At 37.3% G+C, this 17,919-nt stretch overlaps 1 protein-coding gene across 1 annotated transcript; it reads right to left on the reverse strand.

The window, feature by feature from the left end:
* Positions 1 to 1,256: 1,256 nt before the first annotated feature.
* Positions 1,257 to 17,461, reverse strand: LOC589652 (phosphoethanolamine N-methyltransferase 1). Its single transcript, XM_030975905.1, has 12 exons — positions 17,162 to 17,461; positions 12,002 to 12,182; positions 11,114 to 11,269; positions 10,579 to 10,715; positions 9,573 to 9,730; positions 8,662 to 8,850; positions 8,019 to 8,108; positions 7,237 to 7,326; positions 5,923 to 6,045; positions 4,719 to 4,850; positions 2,969 to 3,085; positions 1,257 to 2,363 (listed from the first exon to the last, which is right to left on the reverse strand). Exons 1-12 carry the CDS (start codon positions 17,172 to 17,174, stop codon positions 2,250 to 2,252), a joined length of 1,500 nt encoding a protein of 499 aa, XP_030831765.1. The 5' UTR covers positions 17,175 to 17,461; the 3' UTR covers positions 1,257 to 2,249.
* Positions 17,462 to 17,919: the final 458 nt, after the last annotated feature.

Below are 17,919 nucleotides of genomic sequence, written 5' to 3' on the forward strand. Positions count from 1 at the left end.
TGCTTCTCTTTGCATATTTAAATTTGGAACAATACATGCTTTACTAAGTAGACGAGTCTTCAGATGTATGTAGAGCTACCTGAATGGTCTCATCAATAGGGTGGAGGGCATGGTTGTTTTGACAATGGGTTTTATTATAGGATCGGGGGGGGGGCAAGAGATACCCTTTCCTTTATCATTTATGCCAGTTCTCATAATTTATTTTTATGTTATTTATTTCCACTTGTGGGACGAAACACCCTGATCAACATGAATATCATTTTTCATAGAGCTTCACTGGTTTCACTGGATACACCTGTAATTTGTCTTGTAAAATTCGAATTATTATTAAAAATGGAGATTCACAAATGACACATGATTTATCACAAGTGGCAGCAGCTCTATACATAAAAAGAGCTACACAGAATGTTTCATTTCTTGACATGTTGATTGATATATATGGATCATAATTCAAGTTAATATTATTACACACAGTTATCATTCAAGCAAAATTTTAAAAAATAACATGAGTTTGACAAAAGGAGAGGAAAGATTATGTGATCCAGAAGATGCAATGGTACATTTCACAACTTTCACACAGGCCTGTGTATACAATGACAAAATGTTGACTACAACAATTTCATTAAAGAAGAAAAATCATTTCCAAATAAAAATAAATCATGTCATATTTCCAATAAGAATACTGTTTTATCACACTGTCATACTGTTGAGTCTTTTCTGTCTTTTATATCATTTTATCAAACATATGCTTTTTGATCTAGTTCATTAACACCACCTGAATCAAAATTATTTTCATGAGTTTCTTTAGAAGTAATCAAGCATTACTGTTGGAATGATTTAAAAGCAACAAATGAGGTAAATAAATGATTTGTGTACAGCTGGTTTAACATCAACTCTAACAATTTTCCTGTCATTAAATGGATTAAGGGTTAAAGAGAAGGTTGAGTTCTGGGAAGAGGTGAAAAATAATTTGTGAGCATTACTCATTCTTATTATGCAAGTGTGGAAGAACATCAGTTAAGACATGTTCCCTGAAAAGCATGGCTCTTCAAATGCCTTCATATTCTAAATATGCATGTAACATCGTAAAAATCGAGGGGGGGGGGGCGGCTTTTTACGCCACGTGTTCGTGTAGTCCCATATACATCTTTCTGTGCAAGTGTTTGTAACTTTACCAAGACTTGGCCACATTTCTTATCATTTTGATGATTCCAGAACCTTGCAATACACACAAATTCTTATATGCTAGATGATCAACCTTTTCTGGTCGGTTCCACACCGTTTCTTTCACAATGCAATCGCATGACCAGAACTCAACTTCATCTTTAAGGGTTAAGGAGAAAGGAGGATGACATAAAACCTAGCTTGCATGATCAGACCCTGTGCGGAAACCTAATTCTGATTTGGGTTACATGAGCATCCTTTCTTGAGCAAGTGCTTTCAATACTACCCCATCCTTCAATGGATATTCCTACAGACTTCTGCCGACTTCGCTGATTCCCAAGGCTCTAGACAAGAACCATCTGGTTCCTCTACACGATCTGGGGGTGTTTCACAAAGATCCCAATTTGAACTTATCTCTAAGTTGGACTTAACAATTATGGAAAGCTGTTAGCATCTATGAAAATATTTTGTACAAGTTATTTTAAAGGGCACAAAATGTTGATTCAAATCATTCATATTTTCTATTATCGAGGGCACTTCATGTTCTTGAATTGGAATTTATAAAAAGTCTAAAATACTTGAGTTTTCGCTTTTGAATATATTTCATTTTATCCCTACCATGTACATGGTGACCACACAACAAACAGTAATAATATATGTATACAGGCATGAGACTTGAAATAGATATACAGAAGCATCTAAAGGGAATTGGAGATATATCACGCTATATCATCAATTTGATTTGTTTTGAAGCTACCATAAGCTGCCTCGAATGTCCAATACAAAAAGGTACCCATAATTGCACAGATACTTTCACTCCATCCTGTTGCCCTACAACCATAAATAGTAAAGCACTAAAATAAAAAGCACTTAGTCACATTGTTGTATCAATGTATCGGGTGCTATATAAAAGTGGAATATTATTATTATTATTATCAATGCCCTTGTTAATTTCCACATCATCCATCGAGTAAGGCTGGAACCCCACCGACGGGGATGGTGCCTCCTCAACGTTTTGCCCCTCACTACGCCACTGCCTGTGAACATGAACCAGGAAGCTGCCTTCCACTGTGTGCATCACAAGCCTATGCACTCTTTTCGGCATAGAAGAGCCCCCATTTCTGGTTGCCGGCGTCGACGCGCTCGATCTTGCTCCTCCATCCGTCCTGCAGTGACCTGACGTCTTCCTCTGTGAAGTCCTGTTGATTAGAATGGATAGATAGATGATTAGATGTGGGTTAAATGCAGTGAAAAAACTCTAAAACACAGAAATATTTATTTAAAACAAATATTGTATGAAACATGGAAATATTGTTATGTGAAATATCTACCAAGTATATGACAATGCCTCTACCTAGAGAGAGAGAGAGAGACAGACAGATAGACTGAGAAAGAGGTATGTCTAGAGAGGAAGAGAGAAAGAGACAGAGAAAGAGAGAGAGAGAGAGAGAGAGACAGACAGACAGAGAGAGCCAGAGAGACTGACCGACAGACTGACTAAGAAAGGGGTATGTCTAGAGAGAAAGAGAGACACAGAGAGATAAAAGAGATATGAGAAAGGGAGTGGGAGAATGATACATGTTTTGAATGTTTATTGTTCCAGATAAAAGAAATTTCAGAGTAGCAACCATCAGTCTTTCTTTGCATACAGCTCTCTACCTTATATTTCATCACACATGTATGGAATACGAATAGATTATAAAAAAAGAACCCATATAGTAAGCACACAGAACAAGGAGAAGGGTATGCTATAAAAGAGCAATAAACAAACGCAAAACGAAAAGGATGAGAGCTTTTTAATCACCTTGAGGATATCTAGGCTGGGATCCACCATTCTGTTGAGTTCTTTCTGTAGCATGGCTTTGAACTGCCATGTTCTATCCTCAGCCTTTACACTCACAAACCCTGCTTCTTCCAAGAGCTGAGAAAAGGAAATGTCAAATAATGGAGTTTTTTTTTAAAATTGATATTATTTTGATTCAATTCTATTCACATTTATTGAAATGGAATCTACAATTTTGGATTATTTCAATACACAAGTAGTGGTACAAACAAAACCAAATACTTGTATATACACATATATTCATTGAAATAGGTTATAAAGTAATCATTGGAAATTTCATCAATCATACATATACCATTTCAAAATGAAAAAGCAAATACAAATGAATTGGTGAAAATTGCTCAAATATACAAATAATCAATATACAATTATAAAAGAAGAAGGAAATACACAGTTTGAGATTATCTAGTACTTACAAGTACTTAAAACAAAATAATAAAAACAGGTTAAAGTGAATCGTTGAATTCAAGATCATAAACTTTGAACAAAGAAATATTATGACAGTAAGTGTACAAGCATCACCGTCTCACTACCCCTATTCTCTGCTACCTCTTCATTCTCATTATTTCCCATTTTGTTTGTCTGTCATGTCTCTTGCATGTCTGCTTATCTGTTCTCATTTATACTTATTTCTATCATTACGTTTGTCTTACTGTTTGTCAGCCTGTCTCTCTCTATCTTGTTGTCTCTCTCTCTTTTTGTATACCCCCCCCCCCCTCCACCTTTATTGTTTGAATCACTCAAAATTTAATTCCCTTTCTTTCTTCATATCTCTTTCAGGAAGGGGGAAAAAACACCAAAAACAATGATCTCCATACCCCAGTCTCCTAATCTCTCTATCTTTCTTTCTTTCAATCTGTCTGTCTGTCTCTCTCCCCATCCCTTCCCATCTCTCCTCCTCTCCCAATACTCTCCTTCCCCTTCCCTCTTTCCTTCCTCATGGAGTCTCTCCCTCCTGCTCCTCTCTCTTCTTCATACTACAAAACTTGTTATGCCCTATCAGGTCTTTTTTTCTCCCATTCTCAAATACTAGCTCTTTTACTCTCTCCCTCTGTATCCTTTATACCCATCTCTTGTTCTATTTCATCCTTATCCTTGTAAAAAATGTTGGCTTGCACCCACTAGACTGGCTTATTTATATTAATGGTGGACTGATGAATATGAATAATTCAGAAGGACTCAAGAGAGCTGAGGTGTTGGTTTCTAGTTCATCATGACTGTGTCATTGACCAATGATGGCCTGGTGGTAGAGTCGCTGCCTGGCAAGCAGGAGATGGCAGGTTCAAATCCAGTTGTTCAAAGATTCTTCTGACTTGCTTTCAATTACAAGATCAAACACAAGATCTTTATTTTCTCAGTGCAAGCCAAGAATTTCTTTACAACAATAGAAACTTCTGCCAGGAAGCCTAACATTCACAACAGTTCATGTAGAGGTGTTGTGGGCTAGTGGATAAGTCACTCGACTGCAGATCACAAGGTACTGGATTCAAGTCCCACTGCATTACTAATGTCCTTTGGCAAGACTTTAATCTACATTTGCCACTCTCCACCTAGGTTTAAATGGGTACCTGATATGCTTGAGCGCTAGTTACTTTGGCAGCTTGGCTACAACCAGGATAATATGTGTAAAGCGCCATGAGCGTCAGAACCTGGCGGATACCGGCGCTATATGAATAACCATATTATTATTATTATTATTATTATTTCATACCTGTCCATATTTTGCCGGGGTGTAGAGGGTGTACCCTCTCTGGGCCACGTAGGCCTTGAAGACATCGCTGTGTGGGAGTTCACCGCAGCAGTAGTCAGATATCAGCAGCTTACCACCAGGCCTCAGCCACGTCTACACAAAGCAAATGAAGGAAACAAAAAGACAATAAGAATATAGATCGAGCACACTGGGTGCAAGCCATTTTTTTTTTTCCAATTGAATTTTTTTCCCAGGAAGCCTAACATTTGAGGAATATGTTTGTTTCACACCCCAAGTTTCATCTGATATCCATACAAATTAGTTAGTCCCAAATTTGGTGCTTCATAGGGTGTCCATAACTATATCACCTTCTCACTCACAAAAAAGGGGAGGATCATAAGACTTGGGTCAATACACTTCTCAATTGTGAAGTTAGTGTAATGACTGACTTATTTTAATAGCAGATAGATTGAAAAGGATATGTTTTATATTGAAAGAGTAGCAGTACAAGTAAACATTCATATTTGAAATAAATTAGGGGTCCTATGAGATGAATAGGCCATTTTCGTATTTGTAATCAAATTATGGCTTATACTAGCTCACAACGAGACATTTATGCATTTCGCATTCTGACTATTAAAATACAATTATTTGTAACAGGTGAATGAAAAGATTTGTAATGAGGCACTTAAAGATTTGTGCATTAAAATTCATGGCCTATTATGATAATAGTATCATCCCTGTTGAGTATCTATTTCAAACTTAAGCTTGATGAGCTCCTTGGTATGGCAAAATAAATTGTGGATGAAGAACCCTATGAACTATATACTCTTGTGGTATCAAGCATGAAGCATTTACGACCCAACACAAACTATTGATTCTGTGGGGTGTTTCACAAAGATCCTAAGTTGAACTTACCTCTAAGTTGGACTTAACAATTATGGAAAGCCGTTAGCATCTATGAAAATATTTTGTAAAAGTTATTTTAAAAGTCATAAAATGTTGATTCAAATCATTCATATTTTCTATAAATGAAGGAAATTTTATGTTCTTGATGTGGAATTTATACAAAGTCTAAAATACTGTAATTTAGCGTTTGAGTATATTTTATTTTAAGGCTACAAATGGCTCTCCATAATGTTTAAGTCCAACTTGAGAGTTAAGTTTGACTTAGGATCTTCGTGAAACACCCCCATGTTCTGATAATTGCTCCCCGCAATCTTACCAGGAACTTTCTGAAGATGGCTGGTTTATCACTGATGTGTAACAGTGTATCTCTGCTGTAGATGACATCAAACGACTCGGGACTGTACTCTCTCTTTGTGATGTCACCAATTTCAAAGATGACCTGTGGGGACATTACAGTAATACAGTGAAACATTTACATAACAACCGCTCAAGGGAAACATGAAAAGTGGTCTTTGTAGGCAGGTGATCTTTATGTACAGGTTCTTGAGTACAGGTTTCAATGAGAAACCATATTCAAGGAAAATGAAAAATGTGGTCTTTATGGACAGGTGGTCTTTCTATACATGTGGTCGCTAAAGTAAGTTTGACTGTAATTATATCTTCCATAATGAAATATCAAACCGCTTTAGAGAGAGGGTATGAAAGAAAAAGATGTAATTTGTTACATCACAGCAGTATTAAAGGTAAAGACCAGTATTGGAAACCCCCCAATTTCAAAAAGTGAAATGGAAGCTCTCATTACCAATCATGTGAAAGAATATGTTTTGACTAATACATGATGATAAAAAATTTGCCGGGAAACCGCCTACTAATTCATATATTTGGTAAATTTGTTTCTCTCATGGTCTGTGAGAGATATAGGGTAGTCCCATATACATCTTTCTGTGTATAGTGCTTGTAACTTTACGAAGAATGGGCCAAATTTCTTATCATTTTGATGATTCCAGAACCTTGCAGATGCTAGATGCTAGATGATCAACCTTTTCTGATCGATTCCACAACGTTTCTTTCACAATGCAATCGCATGACCATAACTGGTCTTTACCTTTAAAGCTCTTGTATAGTTTTGGTACCCCCACCCCCTACACCATCAGCAGACTTCTTACAAATAGCTAGATACTAGCAATACCAAGCTACTCTACTGTGAATTTTTTTCTGTCTCTCTTCCAGTGGATATATGGAACAAATAAGAAGTAATAGTTTGCGTGTCTCACCCTGCACATGAATCCCAATGAGACCGATGTGCTCAAAAATAAACTTCCCACTACGGTATAATTCCAAGAATATTCAAATTTCTAGCTTAAACAGTCAACTTAATACAACACAATTTCCCTAAAATTAACCTAGCCTTGTACAAAACTTTAGAAATGACTTTAGAAAATGTTTAAAAAAAAGAAAGATATATAAAGAGTAAAACCTGTCTATAGCGACTGCCCAAGGGAAACACAAAAAATGGTCTTTGTAGACAGGTTCCTTTAGTACATGTTTCAATGAGAAACCATTTTCAAGGGAAACAAAACATGTGCTTGTTGTAGACAGGTGGTCACTTAAGCAGGTTTGACTCTATTACCTTGGGTTGGTTTTGTCCTTGTGCTCTGTCCATTGCTACCTCTATCATGTTGCTTGATAGGTCAATGCCATCAACAATGACATTGTATTTCTGCAGAAAGAGAAAGGGAGTAAAGCATCCACAATTCATTATGGATCCAAAAACAGGGGGGGGCACTGTGGGTATTAGCCCCTATTTTGAAATGAAGTCCAACCCAATGTCAAGAAAAGGATCTTCACAATCACTGTTCAATGCTTTCCTATACATGCAAATACAGTTAACAATCAAATTATTCATACCCCTTGGAAATTTGATGTTTGTGTTTTGCATAACTTGAGAAAGAAAGGTGGACTGGTTGAATTAGGGCCATTGTTGAATACTTTTAGATGCAAGCTTTTATAATGTCACATTCTCAAGAAACAAAAATCAGGACACATCAATTTTTCACATTACAGTACCCCCTAAAACATCACAAAACCTGATAAGGGTATGAATAATTTAGTTGTTAACTCTATTTTTTTTAATATGTCAGCTCTTAATAAAAAAAATGTGTATCAATATATTTAAAAGATTTTGATGCGTGCAGCTCCCCTCCTGTCATCCCCACCTGCCGATCATTTAGTACACAAAAACACTGCCACAGTTTACCGCGACATATATATATATATATATATATATATATATATATAATATGTATTTTCCTTGATCGTACTCTGTCATAGAGACTCTCAATCAAACAAACATAAATATAAATGTTCCAGAATTAGGAACAAAAATAAAAAGTGTCATCTAAATTCTCTTACGTCTGCCATGTAGAAATCCCCTCCTCCAATTCCACACCCGACATCGAGGACCGTCTGATCTTCTTGAAGGCCAAGCAGCTCGACAAATTCCTGTGAGAGGTTGAATGAGGAACAAAGGAATTAAAGAGACATACAACAATGTTGTGATAAAGAGAGAGAGAGATTAAAGAAGAGATGGATGGATGAGGTGTCAAAAAGATGAATATCAGAGGGAAAGGCGGGGAGAAGTGGGAACAACGACAAGGAGACAAAGTAAGAAAGAGATAAAAGAAAGAAAGGAGAAAGAGAGAGAAAGATAGATGAGTGAGAGAAAGAGATAGAGAGAGAGAGAGAGAGAAGAGAGAGAGAGAGAGGTCACGTTAAGCCCCGCCCCTTATATACCGATCTAGTTCTACTAGTTATACTAGTTACGTCCACACACAACACATTCCGGGATTAGGCGTGATTTTTTATGAAGTTATAGTTCGAAACGATGCCCAAACCCGCGTTTCGTTATACAACGTTTCGTTATACGACGTATCGTTAGTAAGCGTCCACACACACAATTTCATCGTATAACTATCCCGAAACGGTATAACTAATCACCCCTAATCACGGAAAATGTTGTGTGTGGACACAGGGTCCATCACCGTCTTGTACCTACCTGCGTGGTCTCTGGTCCACCGGTGCTGACGTAGCCCTCCCCAAACACCTTCTCGTACCTGAGGATACTGTTGAGGGAGTATTGCCTGCTGTCCAGGAACTGCTGGAATGACTTGAAGCCATGGTTGGCCTCCACATCCTGCCTTGTCTTCTGCCACAGCCAGCAGTACTGATTGGGGTTGTTCTTCAGCTGTTAGACATCAAGATTCAGGACAGGATTTACTTTAAGGGCTAAATTGTTCACTTGTTTTTTTCTTCAAATTGGCAACAATAGTATATATCTTTTATTGCTATATTGTTCTAATAACGTGTAATGTCTACAAAAAACAATATCTATGTGTAGGAACTTTGTCAAAAGGTGAAAAAAATAATGATTTAGAACCTTTCAACATGTTACCAATTTAAGGAATTCAAAGCTTATTTTCCTTTATAAAATTCCTCACATCAAACGCAATATGGTCATGCAAGAAAACTTTATGCAATGTGTGCAGAAATTTTTGCTCTTTCTACTCATATTGCAGCTTGTGTATCATTATGGGCTCTGACTCAAAAGTTATTGAGCAAAAACACAAAATGTGGAATAATTGTCCAATTATACTAATTATTTTTTAATAATCATCATTCTATTTCCATGGATCATGAACTCATGACCGAGTATCACAAATATTATGCTATGAGAATCCTTTTGGAAGAAATAAATAATGATATTCTATTGAAGTGCCCCGGTACGATCAGCATGACCCAGTAGACAGCTTCTGCAATTAAGTACAAATGCTGTGTGCGACATGAGACAATACTTCCTGCATATATTTTTGTGTGTTGTCAAATTTGTGATCAATTTGCAATTAGCGAAATTCGTGAAATTAAAACCCCTGTGTATTACTAACTGCTTCTACAGTATCCACGACCTACCTTGATATAAGACTGGATACTTCTGCACATGATCAATTCAAAGCCGTCTGAAAGAACGCCCTCATTCTGGTTCACGCTGTTGCCGGTGCCCTGGAATATTGCGTTGTAGTCCCGGGGATTGCGGTACCGGGTCGGGTTGAAGTTACGAGTCTTGTCACCTAACGAAACAACAAAGATTGAAGAGCAGTTTGGTTAAGTTTCACTTGGGCCATCCATCTGAAAGGGAACCAATCACTAAAATATGTTTTGCGATTTGTATGTTTGGAGATACATACTGGTATCCTATGCTCACGATATCAAATTCAAATATTACTTCTGTAATCTGTAGGGATAGATTAAACAAAGTCATATCCTAAATAAGAGGTAGGAGCAACTTGAGAGAAGTAATGTCGACATACTAGCTTAAAATTTGGCATGCATGGGAATGAACTAGAATTAACTTGTGAAGGCCTGGAGCTATCCTTACTCTCTTTAACCATCAGCAATTCAGATGTCTTATAGGGGACATTATGTCTTGGGGATGTGTCTGTTATTTCATCTTAAAACATAAATGCAAATAAAGCTTTATAAAAAAAAAAAATTAAAAAATTATTAAAAACTGTATTTTATGAAGAAAAAACGTAGTACCGTAATTTGGAGGAAAAAACAGAGTAATTCCGGCAAAAACAGAATGGTTCGCAGCTCTGTGAATGCAACACTGTACATTTTCTATCCAATATTTTGTAAATTTGATCTATTCACGCTTTAGTCCAGTCTGATTGTATTCATGCATACCCGGTACTTGCCAACCTTTCACAGCAAGACATAAGAATCTCTCAAGACAAAGTTAGGAATACAGTCTATTTTGTATACTTTTCACACAGAATATTTCGGAAAAAGACAAGAATCTGGGGTTCAAAACAATAGCTTGAAGACCAAAACAAAAACAGGAACCATTCCTCTAAAATAGGATTATGGTTGGCAACTATTTTCATGTAGAGTATTCCATACAAAGAGATCAATGTACCTGACTGATGAAAGCATGACTCTCTGAAGAATAAGAACCCTCCATCTTTAAGCCAGCCCAGGAGACGACCAGCGAGTGTAAGCAGCTCCTCACTAGACAGATACATGAAGAGCCAGTTGGAAAAGATGATATCATAGCTGAAAGAAAAAAATAAGCATTGTACTCGATCATAATCTTCTTCCAAAATTACATATCAAGTTAGAATAAATAGTCAACTCTTCATAAACAGACTGATCAAGAAAAAAACTGTAAAATTCTGACAGGAAATGGAAGTAGAGGATTATTTTATATTGTAATTTTAATCAAGAGAAAATCATTCTATTTGTTTCATTCTATTTGTTTCATTTTAAAAGTCAACGTATAGCGGCCGACTGACACAAATAGACAGAAATCTTATTAGGAAGCAATTCTGTTTTTTTCTTTACATTACAGCCCTATGGAGAATTCTGTCAATGTGCTCAAAATTTTTAAAATTTACTACATAAAAATGCCTGAATGGGACTAAGACGGGTAAAGACACGACATGGCAGTCTACCTGTTGAGAGGAAGATCTAAGGCCATCACATCGGCCTGTTTGAAGTCGATGTTCCCCATGTGACCGTTGATCTCCCTGTTCTTCTCTACGAACGACGGCATGAAGTCGACAGCCGTCACATGACCACTGGCTTTGGCGAGAATTCCGGTGAAACGGCTAAATAAATATAGCAAAAGAATAATTTAAGTTTGAATAGAGCACTATGTTTTCCTATTGAATTTCCATGTGAGATGGCAAGAAAGATGCAAATCTTCAATTTGCCAAAGATTCAATGCAGTTTTATAGTTTAAGATTGTGACAGGTCTGGGGAAATATTCATGGGGAGGATTACTTGATCAGCCACTTTGGCACATAAAAAGGTGACATCTATGCATGTATTCATTAATTGGGATGCACAGGGCATCTTTACACGGGTCTTCTTGCACAAAGCTGACTGCTTTCCTTTCAAATTTATGTTAGACTATAAAAGCCTGCATTGTGGACTATTATAATATCTAAATTCGAATTATACAAAACAAATAAGTTTCAATATATATGTGCAAAAGAAGATATCACAATTTTTAAATCCATAATGCATATATTTTTTCTTTCATCCCAGGATTGCTAGTGCACTAATATCCTTTGCAAGACACTAATCTACATTTGGCTCTCTTGACCCAGGTGAGGTAAATGATTACGAAAAAGCAGGATGAAATTCTTTGCAGGATTAGTCTTGTAGCAGGTGCATTGCTATCTTTATAAGTTTGTACAGCACTCTAAAACAGTACTGCTCAGCACTACTTAATAAAACTACATTGTAAATGTTACTTTTATGAAATACTTGTACCATTTTACTTATACACATGTAAAATTTGTAATGCTGTTGATTTTATCAAAATGTACACTTACCCGATCCCTGAGCCAAGCTCCAGAATCCTCTTTCCCTTAACTTCTGGGAGGAAAGCCATCACCTCTGGTAGTTCATGCTTGGTCAAGATTGAAGCGTTGGAGTCCAGCATCATCTCCTCCAGGCTACCCTCTGCGGAATGCCCCTCCCAGAACTCCTTCATGTCGTTCCTTGTATTTGCATCTGAGTGATGAAGGGAGAGAGGAGAGGAAGGGAGAAGCAGATAAGGGAGGGAAGGGAGAGGGGAGGGAGGGAGGGGAGGGAGGGGAAGAGGGAGCGAGGGGAGATGGAGAGAGAGGAAAGGGAGGGGAGAGGAAAAGAGGGGAGGGAGGAGAGAGGGAGATGGAGAGAGGGGAGGGAGGAGAGAGGGAGATGGAGAGAGGGGAGGGAGGGAGGGGAGAGGAAGAGAGGGAGGGAGGGAGAGGGAGAGAGGGGAGGGAGGGGAGAGGGAGAGAGGGGAGAGAGGGAGAGGGAGGGGAGGGAGGGAGAGAGGAGAGGGAGAGAAAGGAGAGGGAGAGAGGGAGGAGGGGAGGGGGAAGATGGGGAGAGCAAACGAGAGATAGTAGGGAGGGTAGGAGATAGAATGGGAAGGGAAAAGGGAAATAGAGGGAAAACAGACACAAGGAAAAAGCAAGCAAGAGAGTAAAAGAAGGAGATAGAAATAGAGGGGATGAGAAATAATGAGGGCAAGAATGGATTGGGAAAGAGGAAACATAGGGAGAAAAAATGTTAAATTCAACAGATTATAAGCCAACATTCAAATTTCTGCTGTACCAAAAATTTAGCATGCATTATGCAATCAAATAACAGAAGAAACACATTTCAATTTCACTTCATTTAAAAAAAAATAAAGGAAAATATGCACAGAATAGTAAAAGTCACAACGCAGAATTATTACCCATATTTTTAATCAAAAGCTAGATCCTCAAAATCAATAACTAAGCTCAAGATTCTCCCAAAATTCTCAAAAGAATAATGTTTTGTAGGCTGTAGCAATCAAAGTAATGTGCAATACACATACACTTGTACATGTGGCAACACTATGAAATGAACTTTATATGTAAGCAATGTTTGCTTTACTACGTAGATACTCCTGATAGGTTCAAGTTATAATAAAACATCAGGGTGAAAGGTGAAAGGTAAAAGGACTATCGTAAAAGATCTTCATAAAAATGATAAAAACCTATCATGCAATTTTTATTTGGAAAATGATTACAGTTTATAAAAGTGGATAAATAGTTATGTATGTATTATGGCTTGAGTGGAGGTAAGCTCAGAGCTAACAGCTCATTTCTGTGCACCTTGAATTCCATCAAGAATTCACTGTCACTATTTACACTAATAAACTTGCAATATCTTTTTATGAAAGAAACATATTATGAAGCACAATTTATAGCACATATATTTCACATGAAGTCTAAGAATATCAGTATCAAACCCAAAATGTACAGAGGGGAAAAACAAACAAAAACAAAATATAAATTATCAAGAGGAAATAAATAATTACAAAATCGTAATTTGATCTCTATAATGCCAGAAACATCAATGACACATTGTAAGCAATTTTGCTAGGGATCCAAAACAACCAGAAGTGTTCCAATCACACCTTGAAATAGTAAATTTCAAGTGATTTCAAACAGGATAATAAGTGAACCATCAGATTGAATTGAGAGCCTCTGCATTTTATTTCTTTAATCATAATTTTAACATCGAGGTGCATCAGTGCATATTTCCAATATCAACAGAACAAATATTTGACTTAAGTTAATCATACTAAGTGCAGCTGTCATGCGACCTGGATTTGCATGGTTTGCAAAAATTGGCTTCACACATTACTTGTTTCATAACTTTTATGAAAATGACTTTCATAACTCATTATAATGCTCTTCGACGGGGACCCAATAAACATACATCATCAATTTCATCATCTATTTTGGCAAGAAGTTAGAATAGCTAATATTTACCTAAACTAATCAAACAAATTCCGATTAGTCTGATCTGTCATGAATACAAGGACAGGAGCAATGTCATTAACAGCATTGTAGGTCATTCCACTGTACATCTATCTTGTTTCTTGAAGGTGATTTTCACATATGATTTATAACAAACAGCCTGATAATGGCTGTTGATAACCCAGTGTATGTGTGTACTGTATGATCAGTTTCTTGAAGGTGATTTTCACATATGATTTATAACAGACAGCCTGATAATGGCTGTTGATAACCCAGTGTATGTGTGTACTGTATGATAGAAATCAGTACTCAGAAGTCTCAGAACAGCCTACCTCTCTGTAAGGAGGCTGCCACTTCTGTCATCTATTATGTCATTCGTGTTCATTTCCTTCTAAATAATGAGATATCCTATTGTTTTATACTTAATAGTCACTCACATATTAGGACATACCGAGGTGTGCCGCTCTAATGGGTCACTTTTTTCACAAAAAATCCCTAAACATGGGTCCCACTTTTAACAAAAATATATAAAAAATGGGTCTGTTTTTTCAAAATTTGCAAAATTTTTGGGTGCTTGCCATGCAAACACCAAAAATTTAGGAAAAATAGGTCTTTTTTGATCAAAATGCCCCCTAATAATGGATAGGGGTTTCGAGGCTTGAACAGCACACCCCCGTGGGCCCCGTCCAAACCAAATCTGAGTATCCCCAGGCTTTTTGGGCTGCTGCATTGTGTTAGATTTCTAGACTACCGGTAGCCAGACTCAGCCAGATGCACATGCAATGTGTATTTTTATTACATTTCAAGTTCATGTTCATGTTTTTTTGCACTGGTCAAATTCTAATCTTATAAATTGAGAAAAGGTGAAAGTGGTGCAACTTATTTCAATTCTACCATATCATCCATGTCTACGTACCATGGACACTAGTATTTGTCTGCCGACACTTCTGGGAAGTACGTTCTTTCCCTTCTGAATAGTGTCTGCACGTACGTGAGACTAGTCATGTTCGCTAGCACATTAGCGCTGCGAAGAAGTTTGAATATCCATCGCGAACTATGTGATTAGATAACATTCCTCCTCGTTTTATTTAAGTTTTATTGACTAATTATTGTGATGTTCTCCTTATTGACGTGCTGCCTCCTCTTCAGATTTCCAATTTCATTTTAATTGTTGATGTAATGATTTTCCATACGGTAGTGGATTACATGTAACACTATTAAAGGTAAAGACCAGTTATGGTCATGCGATTGCATTGTGAAAGAAACGTTGTGGAATCGATCAGAAAAGGTTGATCATCTAGCATCTGCAAGGTTCTGGATCATCAAAATGATAAGAAATTTGGCCCATTCTTTGTAAAGTTACAAGCACTATACACAGAAAGATGTATATGGGACTACCCTATATCTCTCACAGACCATGAGAGAAACAAATTTACCAAATATATGAATTAGTAGGCGGTTTCCCGGCAATTTTTTTATCATCATGTATTAGTCAAAACATATTATTTCACATGATTGGTAATGAGAGCTTCCATTTCATTTTTTGAAATTGGGACGTTTCCAATACTGGTCTTTACCTCTAAAAACAGACCTCTACTACTAGGGACTTTTAGATTTGCGTGGACTGATAAGTGTGACGTCCATTCAAGGCAGTGCTTTAAAAGGACGTCGACCATAGCAATCCAGATTGTCTTCGTGCATATCTAAAAGTTTCTATTTATACTGTCTAGTATGCACACGACTACTATTAGTCCGTTAATCAGGGGTCTATTCGCTATTCATAAGGACCGCTATTCATAAGGACCGTTATTCGTAACGTGTAAATTCCCGTACTTCCTGGTCCGCTATTCATAATGGCAAAAGAGGGTCACTATTCATAAAGAAATAAGGTTCGTTAATCATAAGGACCGCTATTCATAACTTGGAATAAGGGTCGCTATTCATAATTTATATTAAGGGTCATTAATCATAAGGACTGCTATTCATAATATGAAATCAGGGTCGCTATTCATAACACGGGAAGAGGGTCGCTATTCATAATACGAAATGAGGGTCGCTATTCATAATAGGAGAAGAGGTCGCTATTCATAATAGGAGAAGAGGGTCGCTATTCATAATTGGGTCGCTATTCATAATAGGAGAAGAGGGTCGGACTGATGGGGGGGGGCATGCCTTTTTCTTTTCTTTTGTTCAGAAATGTTTTCAATATGTTTTCAATAAATGTTTTCTACAAATATTCGGGGCCATATGGCCCCCTCCCGCCTACGCTACAGCCGTGGGGTATCCCCTATCCATTATTTCGCCTACAGATGTTTATTGCTTATTTAATTTACATTTTTTTATGAATAGCAACCCTTATACCGTATTATGAATAGCGATCCTCATTTCGTATTATGAATAGCGAACCTCATTTCGTAGTATGAATAGCGACCCTCTTCTCCTATTATGAATAGCGAACCTCATTTCGTATTATGAATAGCGACCTTCTTCTCCTATTATGAATAGCGACCCTCTTCTCCTATTATGAATAGCGACCCTCTTCTCATATTATGAATAGCGATCCTCATTTCGTATTATGAATAGCGACCCTCTTCTCCTATTATGAATAGCGACCCTCTTCTCATATTATGAATAACGAACCTCATTTCGTATTATGAATAGCGACCCTCTTCTCCTATTATGAATAGCGAACCTCATTTCATATTATGAATAGCGACCCTCTTCTCCTATTATGAATAGCGACCCTCTTCTCCTATTATGAATAGCGACCCTCATTTCGTATTATGAATAGCGACCCTCTTCTCCTATTATGAATAGCGACCCTCATTCTGTATTATGAATAGCGACCCTTATGAATAACGACCCCGATTTTGCATTATGAATAGCGACCCTCTTCTCGTATTATGAATACCGACCCTCTTATCTGATTATGAATAGCGGTCCTTATGAATAATGAACCTTATGAATAATGACCCTTTTCTCCAATTATGAAAAGCGGTCCTTATGAATAGCGGTCCTTATGAATAACGGACCTTATGAATAGCGGACCTTATGAATAGCGGACCTTATGAATAGCGACATTGACCCGTTAATCAAGACCCCTTTTTAAAAAAAGCCCCAATCTGTGCCGCAGAAAAATATAACGCCCCCCGCCTCCGACCCCAAGTTCATTAACTTAAAAAGTTATAAAACTTATATGACTATACTCACTACTTGAATCCATAATTCAACTGCTGCTTCAGCTAACTCGGCTCAGCTCAGGTTGGTTATAATAGCAGACGAAATGCACGTTGGTTGAATTGACTGGTATCAAATCGTGTGTATTGCGACTCTCGTACGGCTGAATGTTCTGCTTCGGCGGTTGATGTCCCGTCCACGTCGATACATATCCTCTCTACTTCTAAATGTGAGCCAAATTATTGTGAAATTTCACAGTTCTTTGCTACTGAGCTGGCTCTTTATCGCAGATCAGAACCCTCAAACTCCAGATAAAGAATTTAGTGCAACAACACAAATATATGGACTTAGACCTAGTACACCTTTATCTTAGTACACGTACACGCACACGATCTTCGCGATCAGCTGATGGCCTGATGGAAACGTGTTTACGGATATATGGCCTCATCGGGTCATATTAGAGTATAATTCACAGACTTTATTTTTCTAAAACTACAAAACTTACTTTCCTTCGAATATAATTATTGAGGTAAAAAGCATAAGTATCAACGATAAGAACAAAAAATATTTCATTTTGGTATATATTGCAATGTTTAATTGCATGCAAAGTCGAAAACTGTATATCAAATGTATTTGTCCACCACTCACGTAAACAGGGTCTAAAATAATTAGACTACAATGATGGCGCGAGGCACAGGAGGGGAAAACGAAGAATAAAACAAAGAAAATACGTCATTGGTGTTCCCTAGATTAAGTTTGCAAATCATAGACGGACTGGTCGATTTGAAAGA

This window comes from Strongylocentrotus purpuratus, unplaced genomic scaffold, assembly GCF_000002235.5.
Source record: "Strongylocentrotus purpuratus isolate Spur 01 unplaced genomic scaffold, Spur_5.0 spur5_scaffold_8, whole genome shotgun sequence".
NCBI lineage: Eukaryota > Metazoa > Echinodermata > Echinoidea > Camarodonta > Strongylocentrotidae > Strongylocentrotus > Strongylocentrotus purpuratus.

What these genes read in the sequence shown, in the direction of transcription:
- LOC589652 (XM_030975905.1), bottom strand. An exon ending in GTCATGCTTTCATCAGTCAG is followed by an intron (nt 9,731 to 10,578) that starts GTACATTGATCT and finishes TTGTTTCGTTAG; the next exon opens with GTGACAAGACTCGTAACTTC. An exon ending in CCATCTTCAGAAAGTTCCTG is followed by an intron (nt 4,851 to 5,922) that starts GTAAGATTGCGG and finishes TGCTTTGTGTAG; the next exon opens with ACGTGGCTGAGGCCTGGTGG.